The following is a 25,928-nucleotide window of genomic DNA, read 5'->3' on the forward strand; positions in this document are numbered from 1 at the left end:
GACAATGAACAAAGGACATTTTATTTTAAGTTAGGCAGATGTATAATCAAAGCACTTACTGTCACTAGGACATTCCTGAAGGCCTTGTTCTGAATGCTGGCATTGATTTTCTACAATGGAAAGAAAAAACATTGCACATTTTTTATTTATCATAATATAAAGTAGCAGTTGTAGTTCTGTTCAAAGGGGGAAAACTCTTACTTTGCTTCAATGTTTAACTTTTCATTGAATACATTTACAATGTGTGTACACTTTGAAGCACATAAAATGGAAAAAATAAAAGTTACTGTACAGAAAATGCACCCACCCTCTTTTTGTCTGGACTAGCTTTAGTAAATAAGGCATTTAAGAGGGCTAAAGCATTCTTCTGTAGTTCTGGACTGTAACAGAGGTCATACACAGCATGAACAAACATCAGCAATTCAGAAGTAATAAAATAAAATGAGATGAATATGCCTTATCATTTTAATAATTGAATCAAGCAAAAATATGATAAAAGTGACTTTTTTGTAGGAAAAATTGCAAACAATACTTAAAAACTGGAAAACAAGAGAACCATCTATACCACCTTCACTGTAGAGACTCAACTGAAGCTAATAAATGTTGATATACATGACAGACAGAAGTGAACATGACTCACGTATTCAGGTGACAGTTGATCTTCTCCGGCGTCACCTGTTGCTCCACTTCTTTGTGCTTGGATAGCTGAGTACTGCAACAAAAACCAGACATTAAGGGCATCATTATGATTGTTTATACTTAGTTACATTAAGATCAGCTCCTTCCAAAATCAATTTTTATATCATTATGATATAATTCAGACATAAATGTATGCATCAACCAGAAAAACAAAACATATTAACATTTATGAACCATAGGTTTTATATACATATATTTACATTTTCCAGTGTCTTTGCCTGTGATAACACTACGTATCGATTTTGTATTATATTATAACTCATAATACAAATGACGCCAAATTGAGGCGCCAGCGGGGTTTGCTTATTTATATTTAAATATTTAATCGGACGATGGCTTAAAATTATATAAATATAAGTAATAAGGAATCATTCTTTGAATATTATGAGGTGATAATTTTGGTCGAGGCGTGATCAAATCTATCATAAAGCCCTTCGTGCTTTATTGGATTTGATCACGCCCCAACCAAAATTATCACCTCATAATACTCAAAGAATGATTCCTTATTACTTATGTTAGTTATGTACTGTGATTTCATCAATATTTATTGAATAGCATGGATTTTGTTGTTGAGTTGATCCATGAAGTATAATGTTTAATGTTCATAGAAGAGCAATCTAATAACAAGTTGTATTGATTGGATCATTGGCCAAAAATTAAAGTTCTCTTGAATCCTTTTCACTTAATCCACAAAAACTGATCCCCACAAAAATTTATGAAATGAAAGTACCAGTAGTGTATGCATTGATCTCACTTTTTAAAAAGGCTATACAAGTACAAGTATTTGCTCTATAAATAGCTCAATTAAGGAAATAAATTCACCAAATTTATCTTTATTTTATCTTTATTTTTATTAACTATAAAATGACCATAATCCCCTTGTAAAGATGTAAAAAATAAAATAAAATACAGAAATCCATAAATATTATTTCGGGGCCTTACACAACATTTAGTAACATATGCATGATATACAAGGGCAGTAAGTTACAGACCTAAAAAAAACATCCACTTGATTTGGGACTTTCCAAACATTCAGTTTTAAATTAGATTTAGATTTTTAGATTTAGAACCTGAAACATTATACAATTAAGGACCTGACAATACATACAATAGATTGGGGACCTGACATTACATACAATAGATTGGGGACCTGACATAACATACAATAGATTGGGGACCTGACATAACATACAATAGATTGGGGACCTGACATAACATACAATAGATTGGGGACCTGACATAACATACAATAGATTGGGGACCTGACATTACATACAATAGATTGGGGACCTGACATAACATACAATAGATTGGGGACCTGACATAACATACAATAGACTGGAGAACTGACATAACATACAATAGATTGGGGACCTGACATAACATACAATAGATTGGGGACCTGACATAACATACAATAGATTGGGGACCTGACATAACATACAATGGATTGGGGACCTGACATAACATACACTTGATTTGGGGACCTGACATAACATACAATAGATTGGGGACCTGACATTACATACAATAGATTGGGGACCTGACATAACATACAATAGATTGGGGACCTGACATGACATACAATAGATTGGGGACCTGACATAACATACAATAGATTGGGGACCTGACATAACATACAATAGATTGGAGAACTGACATAACATACAATAGATTGGGGACCTGACATAACATACAATAGATTGGGGACCTGACATAACATACAATAGATTGGGGACCTGACATAACATACAATAGATTAGAGAACTGACATAACATACAGTAGATTGGGGACCTGACATAACATACAATAGATTGGGGACCTGACATAACATACAATAGATTGGGGACCTGACATAACATACAATAGATTGGGGACCTGACATAACATACAATAGATTGGAGAACTGACATAACATACAATAGATTGGGGACCTGACATAACATACAATAGATTGGAGAACTGACATAACATACAATAGATTGGGGACCTGACATAACATACAATAGATTGGGGACCTGACATTACATACAATAGATTGGGGACCTGACATAACATACAATAGATTGGGGACCTGACATAACATACAATAGATTGGAGAACTGACATAACATACAATAGATTGGGGACCTGACATAACATACAATAGATTGGGGACCTGACATAACATACAATAGATTGGGGACCTGACATAACATACAATAGATTAGAGAACTGACATAACATACAGTAGATTGGGGACCTGACATAACATACAATAGATTGGGGACCTGACATAACATACAATAGATTGGGGACCTGACATAACATACAATAGATTGGGGACCTGACATAACATACAATAGATTGGAGAACTGACATAACATACAATAGATTGGGGACCTGACATAACATACAATAGATTGGAGAACTGACATAACATACAATAGATTGGAGAACTGACATAACATACAATAGATTGGGGACCTGACACAGCATACAATAGATTGGGAACCTGACATTACATACAATAGATTGGAGAACTGCTAGATTATCTAGTATGTACTGTAGAATTATTTAATAAAGAACTATAATTTATATGATAAGAGTCAAATTTAGCCCCCATTATTTGCTAATTTTGAAAGTATTTTAGATACATTAAATTGTTATATCATTTTTTAGAATAGTTGATATATCATATGTTTTTCACATATTTATTGATTTATTTGCACTCACTGGCAGTATATGACGTAAAAAGTGACCCTATTTTTGTAATTGAAAATCATATATTTTTCTTATAATTTTTTGAATAGGAAATCTAGAGCAACTCTTTGAACAAAAACAAACTTTCTGTTACTTATAAGTCTTGGATAGAAACATCTTTCATCAAAATATTTGGTTTATTCAAGCAATCGCTTGTTGTTTTCTGAAAGAAAAACTGCTTGGAAAAAAAGCTGTTTTATGCCAAAAATGCGTAAATGGTGGGAAAAGGTTAACTTTGTTATATCATTTTCAAAATTTTAGGCATCTAGATCAAAATAAAAATTATGAAAAAATTTCACAAGTATATCTGTACTAAAGAAGCAAAGAATAACAGTAAATTGATGATGTTCATTTTAGGGGGCCATATTAGGCCCATGTCACATATATAGTCCTTTGTTAGGGCCAATCTTTTGGATTGTGGTTTTTTTTTTTAACTTAATTATGGGGATGTAATTTTGTGGATGTGTCGGTTTATAGTTTCAGTGAGAAAGAATTTTTCTCAATTTGTTATCATTGAGGATGTAAATTTGTGGGGGAGGGCTACTCACAAATACCACGAAAATTGAACCACAACAAATTCTAATGATTCCACAGTATGACTGGTCCAGGAATAGAAAACGAACACTCACCTATTAAGGATGACTGATTCTAGAATTTCTAATGAGGGCTGAATAATTTTGTTTCCATGTTTTGGACTTGAAACATAGTCTGTAACCTACAATAAAAAATTGAAATTGATCTTATTAACTATGTAAGGATAATGCAAAGACTGATTGCTGGAATCTGAATTCAAAATAAATTTTACATGTACAGGTAACTCTTGAAGGCTCAAACTTCGATTGCTTGAAGTTCTTGATCCCTCGAAGTGAGTCTAGGGTCACGATTTTTTTCCCCATATAACTAGGCAAATTTACTCTTGATTTCTCAAACTCTTGTTTGTCTGTTTCCACTTTTGCAGTACAGAGAACCATGATGAAGGAGAGAAAGCTACCTTCTTTGTGAATTCCGGTTCTATTGTATCCCATGATACCACACCGTGCTCCATCAGATTAACGAAGGACTTCAGTAGATACGCCATTGGTTCTCCGTGGCTGAAACGCAAAAATGGCAAACATCAACGATACAGTACACAAATACATGTAAAAAGTATGATTTAGCTTTTTTTTTTCCTTATGGCTTCACTTCATATAAATAACTTAATCTTTAAAGTGTTAGTCAGTCGTTTTACCAGCTACTGTGTTTTTGATACTTATGAATCAAATGAGGTTAAGCGCCTTTTCCCATTATTTCGCTTACACCCATGTTTGTAGCAACATGATTTTCAAAACGTAAGTACTGATTTTATAATGGTGTTTGTGACCACTGATTTGCCATAAGTTCAGGAAACCTGCATCGAAAAATGAATATATATAACTCTGTGAATAAAGTCAGTTGATATTCTGAACCATAATAACTTCTAGCAAAATACATTGTACAATGAATGTATGTGTAAATAGAGTGTTGTGTTATTGAAAAGATCTGTTGATACTGAGTGTACTCATTCCGGTACTCAAACTTATACAAGAGAATTTTAAAAATACAGAGTGATATAAATACGATTTTACATGTAATATCGTAAATACATGTACCAAAGTATAAACTTTCAATTCTTATCATGCTTTATGTGTCAGAAAAGAAAAAAACATTAACTACTTGGTTGGATCGATCCAGCGACTGCAAAATTGAAAAGACCTACGTGTTACCGTTAGGCCACACATATAACAAATTCATTGACTGTCTTTTCAATATATGTGGCTATATACATGAATTTATTAAAAAAGTCACTTATTGAAATTTTTGTCTTATTTTCAGTACATAGACCACATTAAACCAAAATTAATTCAATGTAAACGTGTACTACAATGCCTGTAAAACATAATTTTAACCAGATTTCTTTGGTTTAAAGTGGTTCAAATAGTCAAATATCCAACTTTTTGCTGCATACTTACTATCTTCCTATATATCCGTAATAAAACCTGAAGATTTCAATGATGTCATGTAAGATAATGAAACTTTTTTAACCTGGTAATTGTATAATTTGCATTTCTTTACTTAAATTTTAACTAATTAATGCATGATGTTGAAAATGTCTGATGCTTGTGAAAGCGCTTTATTGTAGGCGACAACTTATACTAATATGTTATATCTCTTGAAAGATACACACATATATGTATTAGGATCCTTACCTGTCACATTATTACATTGTTTCATGAGTAAAATTTAGGGACACTAAGTCCTGTTAGAACATTATCAATGTTTTAGGGGTAAAAAGTATTTATAAGCCACATTAATCAAATCAAGCCATTACCCCAAGTGAACTTACAACTTGGAATCCCGGACAAACTGCTTGATGAGGTCGAGGCCTTCGTTGGTGATGAACTCCATGGCGAAGGTAATGTCTGCTGACAGTCTGCTCAGCTTCTCCATCGCTCCCATCTTCTCCTCTGGCTTGCCCTCCTTTAAGGTTGTGTACACTTCTTTGGCGGTTTTAGCCTTAACACAGACCACGTCAGATAAACTCACATTGTCAAGAAATGCTGGTCAGAAATTACTCCACAATTCATTAATCCTTCAACTATATACTTAAACTCTGCAATCTGTATCATTCTGCATGTTCAGTAACAGTAATCAATTTTACTACAGATTAACTGATACAAATTCTAGAGGTAGTAGAAAACTGTTTACAGAAGAGCTATAGAGATGTAACATAAGTACTTACAGGAGAGGGGGATAGGACTAATACATCCCCATTACTGATATCTAGTCGACTCTACAAGAAAAATATTCACATCAAAATCGCAGATTACATTAGATTAATATTAACCTGATTCTGTTTCAGCAATTCTTAACACTTTATGATAACATAGATCTTTTAGTACTAATTATTTCAAAAGAGATGTGTGTCATACCCTCTCTGTTATGTATATCTGCTGTTTATTGCTGTCTGAGAACTGTATAGCATATTCTTCTGGCTGCATGATTCCCCATCTAGAAGAGAGGTGCTGATATTGACTTGACAATTCATTGCAACCCCACAAAAGACCATAACAAAGTTTGTTTTTTTTTCTACAGAATATAACTTTTTTTTTAATTCACAAACGAAATATAGTACATTTTTTATGTACAAAGCAAAGAGATTAATTCTAGAAAAAGAAGCACAGAACTTTTGTAAAGTTTATTTTACATTACTATTAATTAAGAAATATTTGCATTCAAAAATTTAAACTTTCTATTAATGAAATGAAAGATGTCTTTTTCAGTATACGTCTTTAATACCTACTTACTCATATTTACAAATCTTAACAGTTTTTACAAATGCACTTACTTTTCACAGATGTCCTGAATGATACCAGCCAAAGGACGATTCTATGAAAACAAGAAGCTTTATAATGTCAAACAGTTAACTATCTACTGTGTTTTATTTTAGGTATTATCTTTATGAATTTCGATAAAAAGAATATTTTATCATTCATTGAATTTTAAAATGATGAAGTTTTCCATGCATATTGGGACACATGTCGGCAAGGTGATGGGTTTGCTATCCCAGCAGAAAAAATGTCTGCCTTTAATACAGAATTCAAGCGTTGAGATTTGTCTGTGCTGTACTCCATTAATTGAGACACAAAACTTTTTTCTAAGAGCTGATGATTCTTAGTTACAGATGATAGCTCAGTACAAGGGATAACTTTGTAATAACATGAGTGTGGAGGGTTGCAGGCTTGTGTATAAAGTAGAATTTAATCAATGTAACAAAACTGTATCAGTTATGGGCACTACCTGGTCAAGTTCTAAGAACAAGGCTTGCTGTCCGGGTTTAGTTATCGCAACCTTCTTGATGTTGTCCAGCTGGCTTTTAGATGTTATGCGGACATTTAGCCCGGGAACTTTCGTCTCCGACATTTTGGCACGATTTAGTGGGTGTACAGTAAACTGGTTAGCATGGAAGACTATGCAAAATCTTTATCAAATTCTAAACAAAATTCATCTTCCTCCTTTCACTTCCCTGTTTCGAAGTCATCACTTGAGTGTACTTCGAACCCGATGCTATTTGAGTCAATTTTTACCTCCTTTTGTTGGAGAGTTGTTGCGTGTAGAAATTTTCTCGTGACAGTAGCAGAAGCCGATAGAATAGTGGATTACGTGACACGATATGAATGGAGACAGCTCGCGGAAATTGCGATATATCCTCATTTGTAACTTTTTCTTAAACATCAGGTAATTGCAGCGCAGAAAACTAGTATTTGAATTTAGAATACACATCTTTGACTAATTTAGTTTCATTAACCAGTTGTTTACTGTATTGTAACATTGAACTAACACATTTTATTTTATCGGCACTTTAATTGTAAGGGGAAATATTAGATTTATGGCTTACTGTTGTAAACTAAAGTAAAGATGTCATTTTAACATTATGACGTGTAAGCAGAGACATAAATAACATGGTTTATTTATTTATGTCTCTAGTGTAAGTCTGTAAGTGATCTATATTAGCAAAAGTTTCATTTTCAGTTTGAAAAAGTCATCATTTTACTTTCCTCATTTCCTGTTTCAAGAAGTGATGATAGTTAAAAAAAATTGACTTTGTTGATGACAGTTTTATGGTTAACTGGCTATTCCATATATATATATAATACCATATCCTGATTTTAAAATTTTGCTAAACAACTGCTAAATGATTAGATTTATTTGACTTGAGTTGTAAAAAGCCACGATTTAATTTCTTTGATATTTGTGTGTGACAGACTGTGCAGATGAGAATAAGTAGTATGATGCTTTTATTTTTTTCTATCTAATGACGATGTGTTATTCATGGGTTGAAACATATGTTCTTATGTTATTTCATTCCAGCATTTTTGCAATATGCACTCTACAGCAGAGAGACCAGTACTCGGAGGCCAGCTCCATGGGAGGAACAAAATTATTTGACAATGAGTTAGCATCTGCTGTGACACATGAAAATGTAAAAGACATTGGTTCTCTAGAGGAGGACCAAGGTATAAAATTAGACATATTACAGCCATACAAAGATCATCATGGTCCCAAACATCGAACACATCGTCAGGTGCGAGAGTGCCAGGATGTTAGATACGGAAATGTAACTCATTCCAAGCTTTTATCTCATGGATTCCATGGAAACATAAGTCTTCCCATAGCCGACACGAGGCACATGATCCACGTCATGCAAGAAAACTATTATTTACGCCGAGATGTACTGATGCATCTTTCTGTGATAAATAACCCCTTCTTAACAGTGTCAGTTCTTGAACCAGAGACAGATAACGGGTGTGAGAAGGATTTGAGAGCCACGGTGCTGGAATCTGCTAAACAAGAGCAGTGTATTGTGGCCATTAATGCTGGCTTCTTTAACACAACCAGTGGAGCTTGTAAAGGTAGGCTTTAGAAATCCATTCAAAGTGGAGAATACTTGATGCATTCAAAATCCCTTGTACTATGATTATAGCAAATGTTACAATTTGGCAATTTTGTAATATAAAATTCAGCTTACAATTGAATAAGAGTGTGAATCTATTAATTCTAGTGAACTTCACAGATGTACTAACTTTGTAAATATTCATTTTCTGTTTCTGAAATCTTGTCAGAAATATATGGCAGAATGATTATGGCTGAAGTCCCTCTTTTTGATAGTGAAACATTGGCAGATTCATCTGTGATATTATTGCTTTACGTTTATTGAACTAAATGTGAATTATACATTAGTAGTTTATACTTCTGATCATGAAGAGTTTTTCTCTTTGTAGGAAATCTTGTCAGCAATGGAAGAATAGTGCATGACACAGGAGGAATTCAGAATGCCCACTTTGGAATTACAAAAGATGGATACCTCTTTATTGGGTAAAAACTCCATATTACATATTACTGTGTTAATGATGAACTTTTTCGTTAAATGTAGATGAAGGTTCTCAAGTTATAAGTTTGGCTGTCGTTGTATGTTAAATAGACTTCATCATTGACAAAATGAAATAAAACAACAGCTGGCTCTGCCAAGTCAGATGTATACAGGTACACACACCACCAGGTAACAGGTGTATAAATATTAGTGGATTAACCGAGTATCAATAGCTCAGTGATCAGGGCGTAAGCATGGGGCACAAAAGACCTGGGTTCGAGTTTCATTTCAGATCTTATTTTTCATCACCTGTTACAGAAATGAGTAATTAATGTTTATGATGTTCATTGGATATCTTTATGGTAGACACCCTCTTCATATTCAAATGATATGGCAGTTAGTCAACAGAATATTTATTTGAATTTAATTAGCAAATTCATAGTAGGACTCAAATTAAACAATTTTATTTTTTGAAGCTTAAAAAATGAAAAAAAATCCTTCATGGATTTTATATAGAGAAGTAGTAAATACCTTTATGAAATTATGCTGTAAATAACATGCATGTGTCATCTCTTTCACAATTTTTCTTCTGTTGACTAGGTATCTGTCAGAGATTGATTTGGTCACTCAGGACTTCCAGCAGCTGGTGGGTGGGGTGCTGTGGCTGATCCGTGACGGAAAATCCTACCTGGAGGAGAGTATAAAAATAGAATGCTCCGACACTGAGGAAACAGGTGAGAGAGGGTCTAAATATAGAATGCTTCGACATCGAGGAACAGGTGAGAGAGAGTCTAAATTAATTTAAAATAGAATGCTCCGACACTGAAGAAACAGGTGAGAGAGTCTAAATATAAAATGCTGAGACACAGAGAAAAAGGGTTAAATATAGAACTTGCACACAGGAACAAAGGCTGTACCCAATTCAGAATCCAACTTTTATATATTTTACAGAGATTTGAAAAATATTTACCTGGTATTTCATGATTAAACTCCCTATTAATGTTGAAGTTATATGCAAACTTTATGTATGAATTTTGTTCATAGAAGCATACTGGTATATGAAGTTAATTCGGTTTAACAAAAATAAAGTTTTGGAGGTAATGCTGTGATTTTATTATGACAGGTACCCTGGAGTATTTTGCCTCCGTTATGTCTGCACGGACAGTAGTGGGACATGACAGAGAGGGGCGGGTCATCTTCATGCAGGCCGACGGCAAGACAGGAGAAAACGGGTCAGTATGTCAGCCAACTGTAAGGCCCCGCTACAGTGATAGATCAGCAAGTTATCAAACTGTAAGGCCCCGCTACAGTGATAGATCAGCAAGTTATCAAACTGTAAGGCCCCAATACAGTGATAGATCAGCAAGTTATCAAACTGTAAGGCCCCAATACAGTGATAGATCAGCAAGTTATCAAACTGTAAGGCACCGCTACAGTGATAGATCAGCAAGTTATCAAGCTGTAAGGCACTGCTACAGTGATTGATCAGCAAGTTATCAAACTGTAAGGCACCACTACAGTGATAGATCAGCAAGTTATCAAACTGTAAGGCCCCGCTATACAGTGATAGATCAGCAAGTTATCAAACTGTAAGGCACCACTACAGTGATAGATCAGCAAGTTATCAAACTGTAAGGCCCCGCTATACAGTGATAGATCAGCAAGTTATCAAACTGTAAGGCACCACTACAGTGATAGATCAGCAAGTTATCAAACTGTAAGGCCCCGCTACAGTGATAGATCAGCAAGCTATCAAACTGTAAGGCACCACTACAGTGATAGATCAGCAAGTTATCAAACTGTAAGGCCCCGCTACAGTGATAGATCAGCAAGCTATCAAACTGTAAGGCACCACTACAGTGATAGATCAGCAAGTTATCAAACTGTAAGGCCCCAATACAGTGATAGATCAGCAAGTTATAGCGGGTCAGTATGTCAGCCAACTGTAAGGCCCCGCTACAGTGATAGATCAGCAAGTTATCAAACTGTAAGGCCCCGCTACAGTGATAGATCAGCAAGCTATCAAACTGTAAGGCACCACTACAGTGATAGATCAGCAAGTTATCAAACTGTAAGGCCCCGCTACAGTGATAGATCAGCAAGTTATCAAACTGTAAGGCCCCGCTACAGTGATAGATCAGCAAGCTATCAAACTGTAAGGCCCCAATACAGTGATAGATCAGCAAGTTATAGCAGGTCAGTATGTCAGCAAACTGTAAGGCCCCGCTACAGTGATAGATCAGCAAGCTATCAAACTGTAAGGCCCCGCTATACAGTGATAGATCAGCAAGCTATCAAACTGTAAGGCACCACTACAGTGATAGATCAGCAAGTTATCAAACTGTAAGGCCCCGCTATACAGTGATAGATCAGCAAGCTATCAAACTGTAAGGCACCACTACAGTGATAGATCAGCAAGTTATCAAACTGTAAGGCCCCGCTATACAGTGATAGATCAGCAAGCTATCAAACTGTAAGGCACCACTACAGTGATAGATCAGCAAGTTATCAAACTGTAAGGCCCCGCTATACAGTGATAGATCAGCAAGCTATCAAACTGTAAGGCACCACTACAGTGATAGATCAGCAAGTTATAGACACCATTATTAGACTAATACTGTATACTGGGTATCGATGTTATGCTGTATGCTGTAAAGATAAAGCATGCTGGGAATATAAGCATGATGTTGATAGACAAGATAGAAGCATGTTTCTTTAGACTAAATTAAAGCATAACACTGTAGGTATAATGTAAGTAAGATGCTTTAAGCTGATATAAGCATGATGCTGGGAACAAGATCTAAGTACTGTGGAATCATTTAAATTCGTGGGGGCCAATTTTCGTGGATTGTGAAGTTTTTGCTCATTCATGGGGAGGTAATTTCGTGGATTCATCAGTAACTTTCTAGTAACAAAGATAACTCTTTCTAAAATTGTTTTGTTGAGGATTCAAATTCGGGGGGGGGGGGGGGGGGGGGGGGGGGGAGGGATATTCACGAATACCACGAAAATTGAGCCACCACGAATTCTAATGATTCCACAGAAAGCATTATGCTGGGGACCTGATCTTCTCTGCATTTGTCAATACATGCAATAAAGCTGAATTGTTCAGTTCGTTCTGTCTGTGTTTGTATCTATTACTGCCTTTGTCTACAAACAATAAAGCTGAGTTGTTCAATTCATTTATCTGGTTTATCTGTATCTGTTTAGACTAAGTCTGAAGGAGTTTGTTGAAGTGATGCTACAGTATGGAATAGTGAATGCTGTTAATCTAGATGGAGGAGGGTCAGCTACCTACACAGTGAATGGGACCCTCGTAAACTACCCCTCAGATCAGTGGTACGTGACCATCACTATACAATCCAAGTTACAGAACTTATGCCCAATCCCAATCATATAGTAGTATAATGAAAAATTAATATGTTTATTCATGGAAATACTGTGAAGAATTAATGTCTACTCTTGCTTGAACCAATATGAAAGCAAAGCATCCCATGTCTTAACCACATTGAATACATATGGTAAATATAACATGTTCCAGATTATTGTTAGTCTAAGAGCAGATCTTGTTGCTATTGAAGTCCTTGTATTCAGAGGTACCTACCTTTCAGATGGTTCACCATATTACCAGGTCTCAATATATTAAGGCACATTTGTCAGCAGCTCAGTCAAATCAAAGTTAGGGACTATCCTTTTATTTAGATAATGTCACCGAGGTTGGATCTGGTGTCGATCAGGTCAAGGGTCAAGGGTCATGCACTTGTAACCTTTAGGTTCCTGTCTAACTCATCTTTCCAAACACTTATTGAGAAAGCTATACATACATGCAGTAAAAAATATAAAAAATTATGACAGTACCTGGTTTAACGCTGTTGACATGTTTTAAATTTGCTATGTTGGTATTGAATCCTTTATTGGAATTCAAGACCTTTTTAAACTAAACAAAATGAAAATGTAAAATCACTTAATTAGTTTAAAACATTGAATAATATGCAGACCCTAAAAGATTACCAAAATGGATTTAATGTGCATAAGGTACGTGTACATGTATTTGCATTGACTTTTTCAAAATATTTGGAGAAAATATTTCTTTTTATTAAAAATGAAAGATTTGAAAGCATTCTTTACCCAAATATAAATTTTTCATTATTTCAGTGTGGATGACAAAAGATTTAACTGTGCTAGAAATGTGTCCACCATCCTCTGTGCTCATCTACCGCGATGTCCAGAGGTCAACTGTTCAGGTCACGGTCAGTGTGTCCTTGGTCAGTGTCAATGTCAAGGACACTGGACAGGAAGTCGATGTGATCAGCTGATCTGTAGCAATAACTGTAGCGGTCAGGGAACATGTACTCCAGGTAAAGTTGTGTGTTTACAATGTATAGAGAAATTGTAGTTTTCTACGCTGTGATATTGATGGTCTCTAGCACATATCTAATAATGAAACATAACAATAAAATTATTGCAAAATATACTGTATGCAGGGAAATATTTGCCCCTGTTTTATTTTCACCTATTTCGCCCTTGTTGTCAGCGGAGGAATTTAAAACTAGGCAAGTTCCAATGTCTCAAATTATCTGTCATAAAAGAAAAGTGTTTCTGGGTGAATTCAAGACGGGAGGAAACTGTTTGCAAGTGTAGAAAGGCAAAATTTACACGGGGCAAAAATTACACGGGCCGAAAATTACACAGGGCAAAAATTACACAGGGCGAAAATTACCCTGTATACAGTATTATAATTCATTTTCATTAACGATTTATCTCTAGAGAACGGATCTGTTTGGAGATTTCTAATACAGGTACATGTATTTAAGGTGGCTCGCGGGTTTACCTGCTTGCGAGAAAACCTACCTTGAAAATTTGTCCATGTGATCCATAGGTTTCAGAGTTTTATTTCTAATATTTATTTGAGATTCGTCTGCGTGGTAATAATGTTATCGTTTTTTAAATAAAAAGTGTCATTGATAAAATCAAGCAACGCCATTTCAATGAAATATATAGTAAAATGCACATCTTGGTCGAGAAACGCATTACAAAACTATACTCCAAACTTTTAAACGATTCAGATGAAATTAATTATACTCAACACAATAACAGAGGAGATAATTATGAATCAATTCATAAAAAATAATCAGTATGTGTTCTCGGCCAATTTTTGGCAAAACGACTTAAGTTTAAAGATTTAAAATATTTCTCAAAATCATATATTTTTATTACGATGTAAGCCTGACATCATCATTTCCTAACGTCTGAGAACCCAAACATTGAAATGCATTTATTGACAAAACTAGCTGATTAACACATTTTAGAACATGTGAATACTAATTAGACATTATTGTGAATGTTATCAAATGCAGTTAATGTAAGGCTGTAAAGATACAGAAAATTGCTATTTAATTTGCTTTTATGAAACTCTGAGTCAATCAATGCAAAAAAAAAATTGCCAGGCAACTACTGACATTATAAGTTTGTAATTGTATTAGATAATTATCTCAAGCCAAAAGAATGTAAAAAATTCGATCATTACGTTAAAATTACGGAAGTAATAATAATTATTGTTAAAAAAACGTACAGTTCAATTAATTTACTTGTCTATTTTAAAACATGATTTTTAATGGAAGAGTTCCAACGCACACTCATACTTTATAGAACAAAATGTGACAATGTATGTGACATGCACTTGATATTACAAATGTTTGTAAAAATAAAACAGTAATAAAATGCGTTTAAGCTTTTTGAAATATTTCCTTTTACGCTTCTAAATATCTCATTTGTCATTTTAAAAAAATGTACGAGTTTACTAAGACGGTCAACTCTTTACGTCAATTCCTATTGTGATGTCAGCAAACCCGCGAGCTACGTTTATTTGAACAATGTAATATCATACTGTGCTATGCAGTATACTTAATTTCATTAAATTATGTACATGTTTATGAAAAAAAACATGTCAGTCACAATCCATCAAACACCTCTATTTAAAGTAGTCCGAGTATCGCACTACGTCATAATACGGATTTTACAATATTGGTTCAACTTTTACAAAGCGTTTTAGATACCCGGTATTGATTTTGCTCTACATCGCTGTTGTAAACAATGGCAATAATAAGCAATTAGAACGGTAATATATGTATTCTATGAGAGATAGAAATGAATAATGTTGAGAAACTCGATTCTGTTAAAGTAAAATGAAAAACGAAGTTTCTGATTAAGCAGGATCTCAGGTATGCTTATATCTTCTTTGTTTTGACCCCCCCTCCCGAATTTTTCTTTTTCTTTTACTAAAACCGGTTTAAATTTAGAGACAGAAGCTATTTCTAATTTAATCAATTGTCAATTAATTAATGTTTCAATGATATCTAACATTGTTGACAGATCTAGGCAGAAAACTGTAGCAAAATGTGATTTTTACGGATTTTTCGTCAGGGTCTACTTGGTTAAGAGCTTATAGCGTGAGAAGTAATCCGTCAACATATGATTTATTTTACCAAATCTTTTTTCTAAGATGTCAATCTATAGAATAAACACCATGAATTTAAGTTTGAGTCCATAAAATAGTAAAAAAATTACCAAACGCGATACTAGCATTGCATTTTTTGTATTCCCTTTTGATACATCAGGTCCATAAAGCGTACTTACTTACAAAAACTTGCGCAAAATTATTGATGAGATATGGCTTAAATAAATATTTATACTCTATTTTGTATGTTCAGTTCTAATTTTCCCAAAATTGGTAATTATTTTTAGGAAAAACGAACGTCTGCCAAATTTCATAATTGTCAATAATTTTCGCAAGGGGGTACACCCGTCTGAGAGGTGATAACAAACAAACTAGCATGTAAACATGCATATTTTCTTTTGTATATGTATTGCTAGAATGTATATTTATCATTTAAAGCTATGCTTTTAATGATTGAGCCCATTTAGTGCCAAGTATAGGACTACCTTAAGCTGATTTATATTTTCAATCTCACCTTTTAATTTTTACCTCTCACCCATTGGTCTTTAATATGTTTCATCAGAGGGCTGCTCCTGTAATGCTGGTCGGCATGGTGATGACTGCAGTAGCAGCTGTCCTGGGGGGTTCTATGGGGCAGGGTGTAGCCACCCCTGCTCCTGTCTGAGTGGTGCAGACTGTGACCCAGTTAGAGGGGCCTGTCTCTGCCCCCCGGGTCAAACAGGGACTCTCTGTCAGAACGGTATGAGGATGTTTATACAGCTGTTGTATGTGAATGTCTGTATCAGTCTTGTAAAGTATGGAAATAAAGCGTTTATTTCCCTTCTCCTTGATAAGATATTTTAAAAGATGGATTGATCATGATATTTAGAAGTGACTTGGGGACCAGTAAATTATGTACAATGTGAATCAACCTGCTGTTGGATTGAAGTCGCCGGATATTGTGCTGCAGTTATTATGATATTTTTCAGTATATTAAATAATGCTTTCAAAACATAGAATATTTACATGTAATTGTTTAAGTTGATAACTAATACATTAGGAATATTGCAGCATGTCCCTATGGTTACTATGGCGACTCCTGTAAGGAGCAGTGTTTCTGTGATGACGGTTGCCCGTGTCACCCGGTAACAGGAAGTTGTAACTTCTCCCAGTTACACAGCGACATTCTCCAAGGTAACGACAACAACAGAGCTTGTCTGATCGGACAGTGTATCAACACGTATCTGATGGGACTCTGTAGAGATAAAAATGAGTAATCTCTAAAAATAAAAACTCGCTGTTGATTCAAGAGGGATCATTTTTTACTATCATCATGTTTTCTTATTTTCAGCAAGTGTCTGTTATTCTCAGAAAAAAATCAAAGCAGAGCATCTAGTCCCTGACCAATCTAGTGTCTACAGGTAAATATTGTATATTATTATACTTTCATGTTAAATACTGAAATCTGACTGGTTTAGATGCAGTTTATATTATCCGTTCTATTACCCTCCGCATTAGCAACACACTTGGCAACGGTTAACACAACAAATTGTTACATGCGCATAAATTATGAGCTGTAGAATTTACATCAGCAGTAAAGTTATCTTTAAAACTAAAACATTCAGATAATAAAATAAATAGTGCCTGTTGGGAGGGTGATACCTCTCGAAAACCATTGTCAACACCCGCTTCGCATCGGTTGACGATTGTTTTCTTGGGGGTATCAATTTCAACTGTTACCCAACCAAACAGGCACTATTTATATATTGTGAGAGAAGCCTTTTACTCAATTGTCTGAGGGAAGGCTTTTACTTCGTTGTCTAAGGGAAGGCTTTTACTCTGTTGTCTGAAGATAAAGGAAACTCTTAACATATTGGACATTGTTTCCTATTAAAGTGGCTTTTTAATTCTCTTTTGTTATGTTTTTGATCCCTAGAGCATAAAAATTGAAAATTAAATGCATTTTGTTTTTCATGAATTAGAATAAACAAAAAACATGTTTTTCTTGATAAATCTTGCAAATTTTTATCCTAAATATTTCAGACCTAGTCCCCTTGTAATCTGTACTGTAACACTCAGTAGGCTAAATGTACACTCCCATCATCGTATTGTAGGTCCTGTCTCCTGGCTTTGGTCGTTATCAGTGTCCTAGCAGGCCTAAGTATTTTAATGAACATTGTCCTAGCCTACAAAGTGTACACCAAGAAGAAGCACAAGAGTCAGCGGCGTAAGAAGGCCGTCCTCACAAACTCCAAACAGCTGTACAAGTTCCCGGTGTCCGACACCGAGGAGGATCTCTCCTCATTCAGCGACTATCCCATGGAGCAAACCAGCTTCATCAAGAAACCAAAGGGGTACTCCTAGCCCTCATAGAGGTCCACAGAGAGGGAGAGGGCATCGTTGTAGTTGTGACAGAAGCCAGCAGTGGGAGGGAGAGAGGGGACAGTCATAGCTCTGAAAGCAGGGGTACTCATACCTCTGACAATTCCTGTGATGTAAAAGAGATGGGGGGCTTCCACATCCTTGATAAAATCATGTGAATTGGAGGCAGGGGTACTCTTAGTTCTGCTAAGTGCTGTGATGGAAAAAAGATAGGGGGCTTCCGTATCCCTGATAAAATCATGTGATTTGGAGCCAGGGGTACTCTTAGCTCTGAATCACATGTAGTTAGATGATTAAATGATTACCTTTAATATGGACCAGTGACTTAAACTCATGTTCTACATTGTATATGTATAATACCGTACATGTTCTTTAATTTAAAGGTATATGTAAAATACAGGCAAGTATTTGTATTGAAAAGTTATATTGGAACGTTTACAAAATTGATTTTTAAAAAAATAGTGTTTGGCACTGCATCTATTTTGAACTAATACTTGCATCTTAAAGGTTATAGGTGTTTCTGAAGGGAAGTTAAGGAGCAATACCAATGAACTAGAAACAAGAAAGGAAAAAAACTGTTTTGAGATGTATTATTGAAAATTCCTCTCTTGCTGAACAGGTCTACAATGCACAGCTTATAAACAGTTCAGTAGAAGCAGCCTCGGATCGCCATATACTTCTGTCTTCCAATTTGTAAATTTATTACTTCGATGTAGTCTTATTTAGGTTTTCCTGTACTGTATACAGTTAGATTCTCTCTCAGGGATTACTAATTTGATGCCTCTTAACTCACTTCATTAAGACTTACACTTCTTAAAACTCTTCATCACAAATGGCAATTTAAACTTTTTGTTGAATTGTTTGTATCAGTCGTTTGGTTGAATATCATTATAGCTCAGTGGTTAAGGTATTTGGTCCGTGAACTGCAGATCATATTTTTTTTTTATTTTTGAAAATCATAATTTTTTTTATCGAAAATTGCATATTTTGGCACCAGTTTGACTTATATACTTTTTATGCATTATCCATCTATCATAATCAAGTACCGATATATTGTAGTTTTGATGTTTTGAGAATCTATTTCAAGGTGTAGTGAGCCTTAAATTTTTGCACTTTTTTCCTAAATTACAGTTGAATGAAATTCAAAAAACAGAAGGTTGCTTTATTTAGTACACATGTACCATTATATAGTATATAAAGACTGAATTTGCCAAATATTCCCAATGTTATTAATAAATGAACAAACTACAATAGACAGTGGTAGATTGCTAACTGTGTCCAGCAAGCCTTGTATGAAATCGTCTGCTCCTTTAGGTACAGAGAGAATTGCACGAACACTAGCATCAGCATACAGTAAAACACAGTTATAGCAAACATCCTTATTAGGAATTGACGCTTACAGCGAAGTAATTTCTATTCCCCGTGACTTTATTACATGTTTTAAACTTGGCGGACATAACGAATCACGCTTATAACGAAACAATATCGCATGTCCCTGGCACTTCGTTATAAGCGTGTTTTACTGTAATGGCTTTCTGTTTATACATTAGTGTTTAATTTTATTAACTGAGGCCACAAGCACCTGATGTTATATATTTTTTTAATATATACCCTCTACCTAATAATAATACACTAGGTAGAGGGTATCTCTATATATTATTATGAGACAAATATACAACGTATGTCAGGTGCCTAGGCCTGTATTATAGACTATACTGGTTATTTTTCCTCCGTTGTAAACCATACAGGTTAAAGATCCACATGATCAAATAGGTTTGTTTATTTGAGAATTATTACTGGAGAACAAATATTGTTTGTTGTGTTTGTATTTAATGAGATTTTGTAGAAAACAAAACTAATACTAGTATACCTGAATATTATCTGATTTGATTTGAATTTGATTTTACTAGTGATGAATTGATTTGTGGTCTATGGAATGTAAAATCATAGACCAAGTATGGTATGAAACCATAATCTAGATTTTAGCCTGAGGGCAGTTTATCTTTTACTACAAATCAGTGTGTTAGTTACCTGTTTAATGATCAAGTAATGAACCTAAGTTTTACTGCAATCACATTTGGTTCATGTTTTTGATTTTTTGTTTTGTTGATATTGTTTGTTTTGTTGTTTTGTTTTTTTTTAAATAGGAAGGGAAATAGAATCTTTTCATTCCAAATTGTCGTACTGGTACAGAGAGGCTCCTTGAAGTGTGCATTTTTAATTTACAATTGAATTCTATTTTTTTAGTATTTCTTTCTAAAGGGGGAACAGGATGGTCCCTATGCCCCCCCCCCCCCCCCATAACTCAAATAATGGATATGTTGATGATTTGTTTGTTTTATTTAATCTAGATACCAATGGATGGAATCATGTACTAGCTTTATTTATAAAAGATCTCAAGTTTTCATCTCTCGTATCTCAGATTGTACAGTTCACAGAACTGTTTCCTATAATGGCATCATCATTGGAAGAGGTCAAAGGTTAAAATGTGTACAGTTATTTGATTGTGTTGAATTTTAAAGTAAGGATAATTTTAATTTGAGGCATACAACCACTCCCCCCCCCCCCCCCCCCCACATACACACACAATGGATCTACATGATATTAGATACATGTGTATTCAGGGAAATGTTATAACTTTAAACTTTATTGGCCATGTGTATTTCAATATTTTATTATGATATTGGGGCTTGCCACATTTCTTGTGGCTTTGTTACTATGCAATAAAACATTACGAAGTGGTTTTATCATAATATTTCATGCATTTTACATTACAATTGATCATATCTTCTTCCATAAAACTTTTTTTTAATTATTTCTTTTTGTTGTTTATTGATAACATGTTGAATTAACACTTATATATGAAGTTTGGTATTGCATACTTTTTGAGTTTGTGGACCTTGGACTTTTAATGCTATACATGTACATGTATTGCAGACCATGAGCTGAAAGTTTTAACATGCATGAATTGGGACAGATCATCGTTGTTGGGTGAAGGGGGGGGGGGGGGGGGCAGACTTATTCAAAATCTCTAAAAGCAAAATTGAATATTTAAAATTCCTAATCTGTAGGGGGGAGCTACGAATGCTGGAAAACGTACCCAGGAGTAAACACGTACCCAAGACTTAGGGTACGTTTTCTGTTACATTTTCTCCAAGAGAAGACGTACCTGGAAAATAGTAACCAGAGTTTGAAAAAGTTATAAAAAAACTTTTCTTATACACAATGATAGAGATACAGGAATATATGAAATTTTAAATTACCAAATTGATGATATTTTTTTAAATCTTATTTACAAAACAGACTTTTAAGCTCAGTATTTATTTCAAAAATGTTTAGTCTATATTTTTAACGATTTTATTGATATTGATAAATTGCCGACTAGTTTAGCTGATAAGGCGATGTTTATACCTGTGTAAGCGTAATAATGCCTTTTCTTTTATAGAGTGGGCCTTGGCTCCATATTAATTTTTGTCATAGTCTATATATTAAGGTTTAAAGGAAATCAAACCAATTTCAATCAACAAAAACGTGGTGAGATGACCCACTATACTTTAAATTTCATTTTGTATCCCAGCGCTTGAACGTTTTAGAAAAATGCTACAAGTCCATAAATTCGTGTTTAATGTCACATATAGCATTTAACAATGAAGTTTGTTGTGACTGATATGGCTCAGTGGTTAGAACACCAGACATTAGGTAACATTATAGAGCTAGGGCATTTAGGTTGTGGGCTTGATACCACCAAAACTTTTGAATTTTTTTTCTTATTGTTTGTTAACATAATCAAAACTGAATATTATAGTTAGAAATGGTGCTTTTGTTTACTTGTTTAACATTATCAAGTATATTTAGTTATAAAAAATTAAATTTGAAATTGTATTTTAAGACTAAACCAAATGAGCATTTGCGATATCTTGTTCCCCCATCTTCTTTGGTAGACATAATCTAGAAACAGTTTCCAACAATTTGAAACAAAAAAGGGCTAACCCAAAAAAGTTATATTCCTTTGTTTCTAAAAGTTATTTAGAATCTAATCCTGCAACAAGAGGCCCATGGGCCACATCGCTCACCTGAGGAACATTAGGTATGATAAAGTCAGCTTAATGGAGTCATAATACAAACAATCTGGACAATGTACAATAATACATGTAGATCCTGTATAAATAAAATCCATTTTTCCCCCTAGGAACTCGGATAGCCGATTGCTGCCAATACTTACAAGAGCAGACTTTAATCACCGCTCCTGCACATATATAGGGACTCAACGATACGCAAGCAGGGATGACCGCACACCTACGCAACTCAACAGGTACCAACGTTAACGCAAGCAGGGATGACCGCACACTTGCGCCAACAGCTCAGTCTAACGCAAGCAGGGAGTGCCGCACACTTGCGCTAGAAAGGGCAGAACACCAGCAGGGATGACCACACACTAGTGATCCACCGCAACCACCACCAATACAAGCAGGTATGCCCGCACACTTGTATTAATGCGATACAGGGCAGGGATGACCACACACTCTGTATCGTAGGTTAGAAAACACGGAGATTATATAGAGCAGGAATGTCCACACACTCAATCTATCCGTACCTGTTCAAATTTAACCCCAAAAACAGTCGCTCGTCGTAATGCAATAGACACTGTCCCTATATATGTGCCGGCCTAAAATAATTCATAGTATCTAAAAATTGGAAATCAAAAATAAACAAACTTATCCGGCCTAACCAAAAACTACTTATGCAGAACAACTTATATACATTGAATATTTATTATTGTATAAAAATAATCGTCACAATAATTGGTTAACAGTGGATGCATTAATTAAAATAATCAAGAATCAATAAATCAAGGGCAATAACTCAATACAGTTATACAAAAAGATTCTAATGAAAAAATAGCTGCCTGCTTCAATTTTATAGTCATATCACATGTTGGGAATGCAGTTCTCAAAAAGATCCTTTACAATTGTTTATATATGGGATATTTAGCTACATCAAACTCTGAACCTTTTTGTGAGGCCGAAGAATTGTCCTGGAGCCAAAGTCTTAACAATTATAAAAGAATCATCTTGCTGATTAGTTTCTGAGAAGAAGATTTTTAAAGATTTACTCTATATATTCCTATGTAAAACTTCAACACCCCCCCCCCCAATGTGGCCTCACCCTACCCCCAGGGATCATGATTTTCACAACTTTGAATCTACACTACCTGAGGATACTATCAGCTTTCCTGGCTGATTAGTTTCTGAGAAGAAGATTTTTAAAGATTTACTCTATATATTCCTATGTAAAACTTCGACCCCCCATTGTGCCCCACCCTATACCCAGGGGTCATGATTTTCACAACTTTGAATCTACACTGCCTGAGGATGCTTCCACGCAAGTTTCAGCATTCCTGGCTGATTAGTTTCTGAGAAGAAGATTTTTAAAGATTTACTCTATATATCCCTATGTAAAATTTTAACACCCACCCCCCAATGTGGCCTCACCCTACCCCAGGGATAATGATTTTCACAACATTGAATTTACACTACCTGAGGATGCTTCCACACAAGTTTCAGCTTTCCTGGCTGATTAGTTTCTGAGAAGAAGATTTTTAAAGATTTACTCTATATTTTCCTATGTAAAACTTCGACCCCCCCCCCCCCATTGTGGCCCCACCCTATACCCAGGGGTCATGATTTTCACAACTTTGAATCTACACTACCTGAGGATGCTTCCATACAAGTGTCAGCTTTCCTGGCTGATTAGTTTCTGAGAAGAAGATTTTTAAAGATTTACTCTATATATTCCTATGTAAAACTTCGACCCCCCATTGTGGCCCCTCCCTACCCCCAGGGATCATGATTTTCACAACTTTGAATCTACACTACCTGAGGATGCTTCCACACAAGTTTCAGCTTTCCTGGCTGATTAGTTTCTGAGAAGAAAATTTTTAGCTCAGGTGAGCTAAAAATGAGGTCACGACGCATTGTCAAAATCGGTGTTTTGTAAACAATTATATTGTATAATGTTTAGAGTACTATCTCTATAAATTGGTCATAAAAGCAATAATATTGAAACCTCAAATTAAGTATTGTTAGGATATTCTATGTACCAACTAATGACGGGATATTTTGTTTTGTTTACTAGGTATGATTAACTAAAGACAGATAGTCCTCTTTGATTAAAAGCGTTAACGTCGCCAACGTCACGGCGCAACGAGAAGTATAAGCAGTATGGATCTAACTCGGGGTGGGGGGGGGGGGGGGCTATATAAAGTGTGAAAACGCTCAATAGTGTAAAAAATATGTAAACAAATAATTTGCACATTTGTATTTCACTGCAATACATTTTGTGGAGGTGATGGTAGTTGTACAAATGTAATTTAAACCTCAAGCAGCCCGAAAGAGAGAAGAATATCTGTAAATATATGGTCAAATTAGAAACAAACTCCTATAACGTATAGGGTTTTCCTTGCTGTAAACTCAGAGACACACGGTAAGAAAGTGAAAACTTTGAAGAACTAAAGTATGATTCTCGAACAAATATGCTAATACATGTAAGACGTCAAGGGTACAGTGCCATTTAAAAGGCACACGAGACAAAGCGTGATGTAAAGATAGAATATTTCTATAAACTGTGTGCGTGTCAATATGTTAATTATGACTTTCATGAAAATATATAATAGACAGCCACATTGTCTTCGTATTTTTATTGACCCTCGTATACTTCCTATGAATTTTATTTTAATGTCATTTTGTTAATTTACTGTATATAATTATACATGTACTCCCAAAAAGTGTGGGTGTCAGCTCCTCAATGGTCCCAAAAAGTGGGGGCCAAGTCCTTCGTAATTCTATTTTTTATATGTAAATTTAAGAAAAAATCATCGCTGTGACCAAAATGCAGGGGGACCAGCCGATCTCCCCGTCTGATGCTACTTCTCTGACGTGTGTTGTGAGAACAAGTGGAAGGACCTACGACGTATGGTTATTTCTGTTTGCAACGCACGGTTTCCATAAAAAGATGTAGTCATAAACTTAACAATAATTTTTTTTTCATGAGCTACATGTATAAGTCAGTGAAACTGTTTAGCTTGTGAAAAAAAAGAAAAAAACAAACAGATATTTCTGACCAGTTCTGCTGCATGTGTGATTAAAAATGTCGATCACTAAAAACCATCGAAACACTTCGTTAACAAATATAGTAGATATAATTCACACCTAATAAAGACGTTATATTCCACAGTAAATTACTGTATCTACATAGTTACGAAGTATATTATCCATACATGTATCCCGAATTGATAATGTACGTATGATGCAATATAAGATGACAGTTGTTTCCCTTTTCTTTGAAGATCAGTTATCTGATGATTGCTATATTAGTTAACGTTTAGCTTTTGCATACTTATGTTTGATGTTTTGTTTTACGTAACTCATATTCATTACTTTATGCCGACTTGGCAATTGTCAATAAATGAACAGAATTGACGAATGACCAAATGGACAGGTATAATCGCATTCAATTGACGTTCAGACCGTCGACACTTTCAAGTACCCGCGCGCTGTCTGACCACTTTGGATGTCAACAAAACCTCACTTCGTTGTACTTTTATTAAAGCCTCACTTTGTTGTACTAAAGTCTCACTTCGTTGTACTAAATCCACACTTCCTTGTACTAAAGCCTCACTTCGTTGTACTAAAGCCTCACTTTGTCGTACTAAGGCCTCACTTCGATGTACTAAAGCCTCACTTCATTGTACTAAATCCACACTTCGTTGTTCTAAAGCCTCA

General features: G+C 35.0%; 2 protein-coding genes across 8 annotated transcripts in view; one reads left to right on the forward strand and one right to left on the reverse strand.

The window, feature by feature from the left end:
- The window catches only part of LOC128187150 (engulfment and cell motility protein 2-like), a 31,358-nt gene extending 23,964 nt beyond the window's left edge, over positions 1–7,394 (reverse strand). For 6 of the 7 annotated variants that reach the window (XM_052857383.1, XM_052857384.1, XM_052857381.1 and 3 more), the window contains exons 1-10: positions 7,259–7,394; positions 6,807–6,847; positions 6,391–6,469; positions 6,201–6,251; positions 5,805–5,974; positions 4,434–4,533; positions 4,072–4,157; positions 641–712; positions 308–380; positions 60–110 (exon numbers count right to left, since the gene is read on the reverse strand). In XM_052857383.1, coding sequence (XP_052713343.1) covers positions 60–110; positions 308–380; positions 641–712; positions 4,072–4,157; positions 4,434–4,533; positions 5,805–5,974; positions 6,201–6,251; positions 6,391–6,469; positions 6,807–6,847; positions 7,259–7,381 — 846 coding nt within the window. In that variant the 5' untranslated portion in view covers positions 7,382–7,394. Of the gene's footprint in view, positions 1–59; positions 111–307; positions 381–640; positions 713–4,071; positions 4,158–4,433; positions 4,534–4,716; positions 4,816–5,804; positions 5,975–6,200; positions 6,252–6,390; positions 6,470–6,806; positions 6,848–7,258 lie in introns of those variants that run through there. The other variant, XM_052857385.1, reaches the window with a different exon arrangement.
- A 105-nt stretch (positions 7,395–7,499) lies between these two features.
- LOC128187152 (N-acetylglucosamine-1-phosphodiester alpha-N-acetylglucosaminidase-like) lies at positions 7,500–19,613 on the forward strand. Its single transcript, XM_052857386.1, has 11 exons — positions 7,500–7,696; positions 8,330–8,871; positions 9,241–9,334; positions 9,930–10,063; positions 10,453–10,561; positions 12,540–12,668; positions 13,485–13,687; positions 16,349–16,525; positions 16,837–16,959; positions 17,117–17,186; positions 17,880–19,613. Exons 1-11 carry the CDS (start codon positions 7,632–7,634, stop codon positions 18,127–18,129), a joined length of 1,896 nt encoding a protein of 631 aa, XP_052713346.1. The 5' UTR covers positions 7,500–7,631; the 3' UTR covers positions 18,130–19,613.
- The last annotated feature ends 6,315 nt before the right edge of the window (positions 19,614–25,928 follow it).

This window comes from Crassostrea angulata, chromosome 6 (genome assembly GCF_025612915.1).
Source record: "Crassostrea angulata isolate pt1a10 chromosome 6, ASM2561291v2, whole genome shotgun sequence".
Classification (NCBI taxonomy): domain Eukaryota; kingdom Metazoa; phylum Mollusca; class Bivalvia; order Ostreida; family Ostreidae; genus Magallana; species Magallana angulata.

Coding starts and splice junctions, on each gene's coding strand:
- LOC128187152 (XM_052857386.1), top strand. CDS start 7,632: ATGAATGGAGACAGCTCGCGGAAATTGCGATATATCCTCATTTGTAAC. Junction 8,872..9,240: donor AACCAGTGGAGCTTGTAAAG/GTAGGCTTTAGA, acceptor TTCTCTTTGTAG/GAAATCTTGTCAGCAATGGA. Junction 16,960..17,116: donor ACACAGCGACATTCTCCAAG/GTAACGACAACA, acceptor TCTTATTTTCAG/CAAGTGTCTGTTATTCTCAG.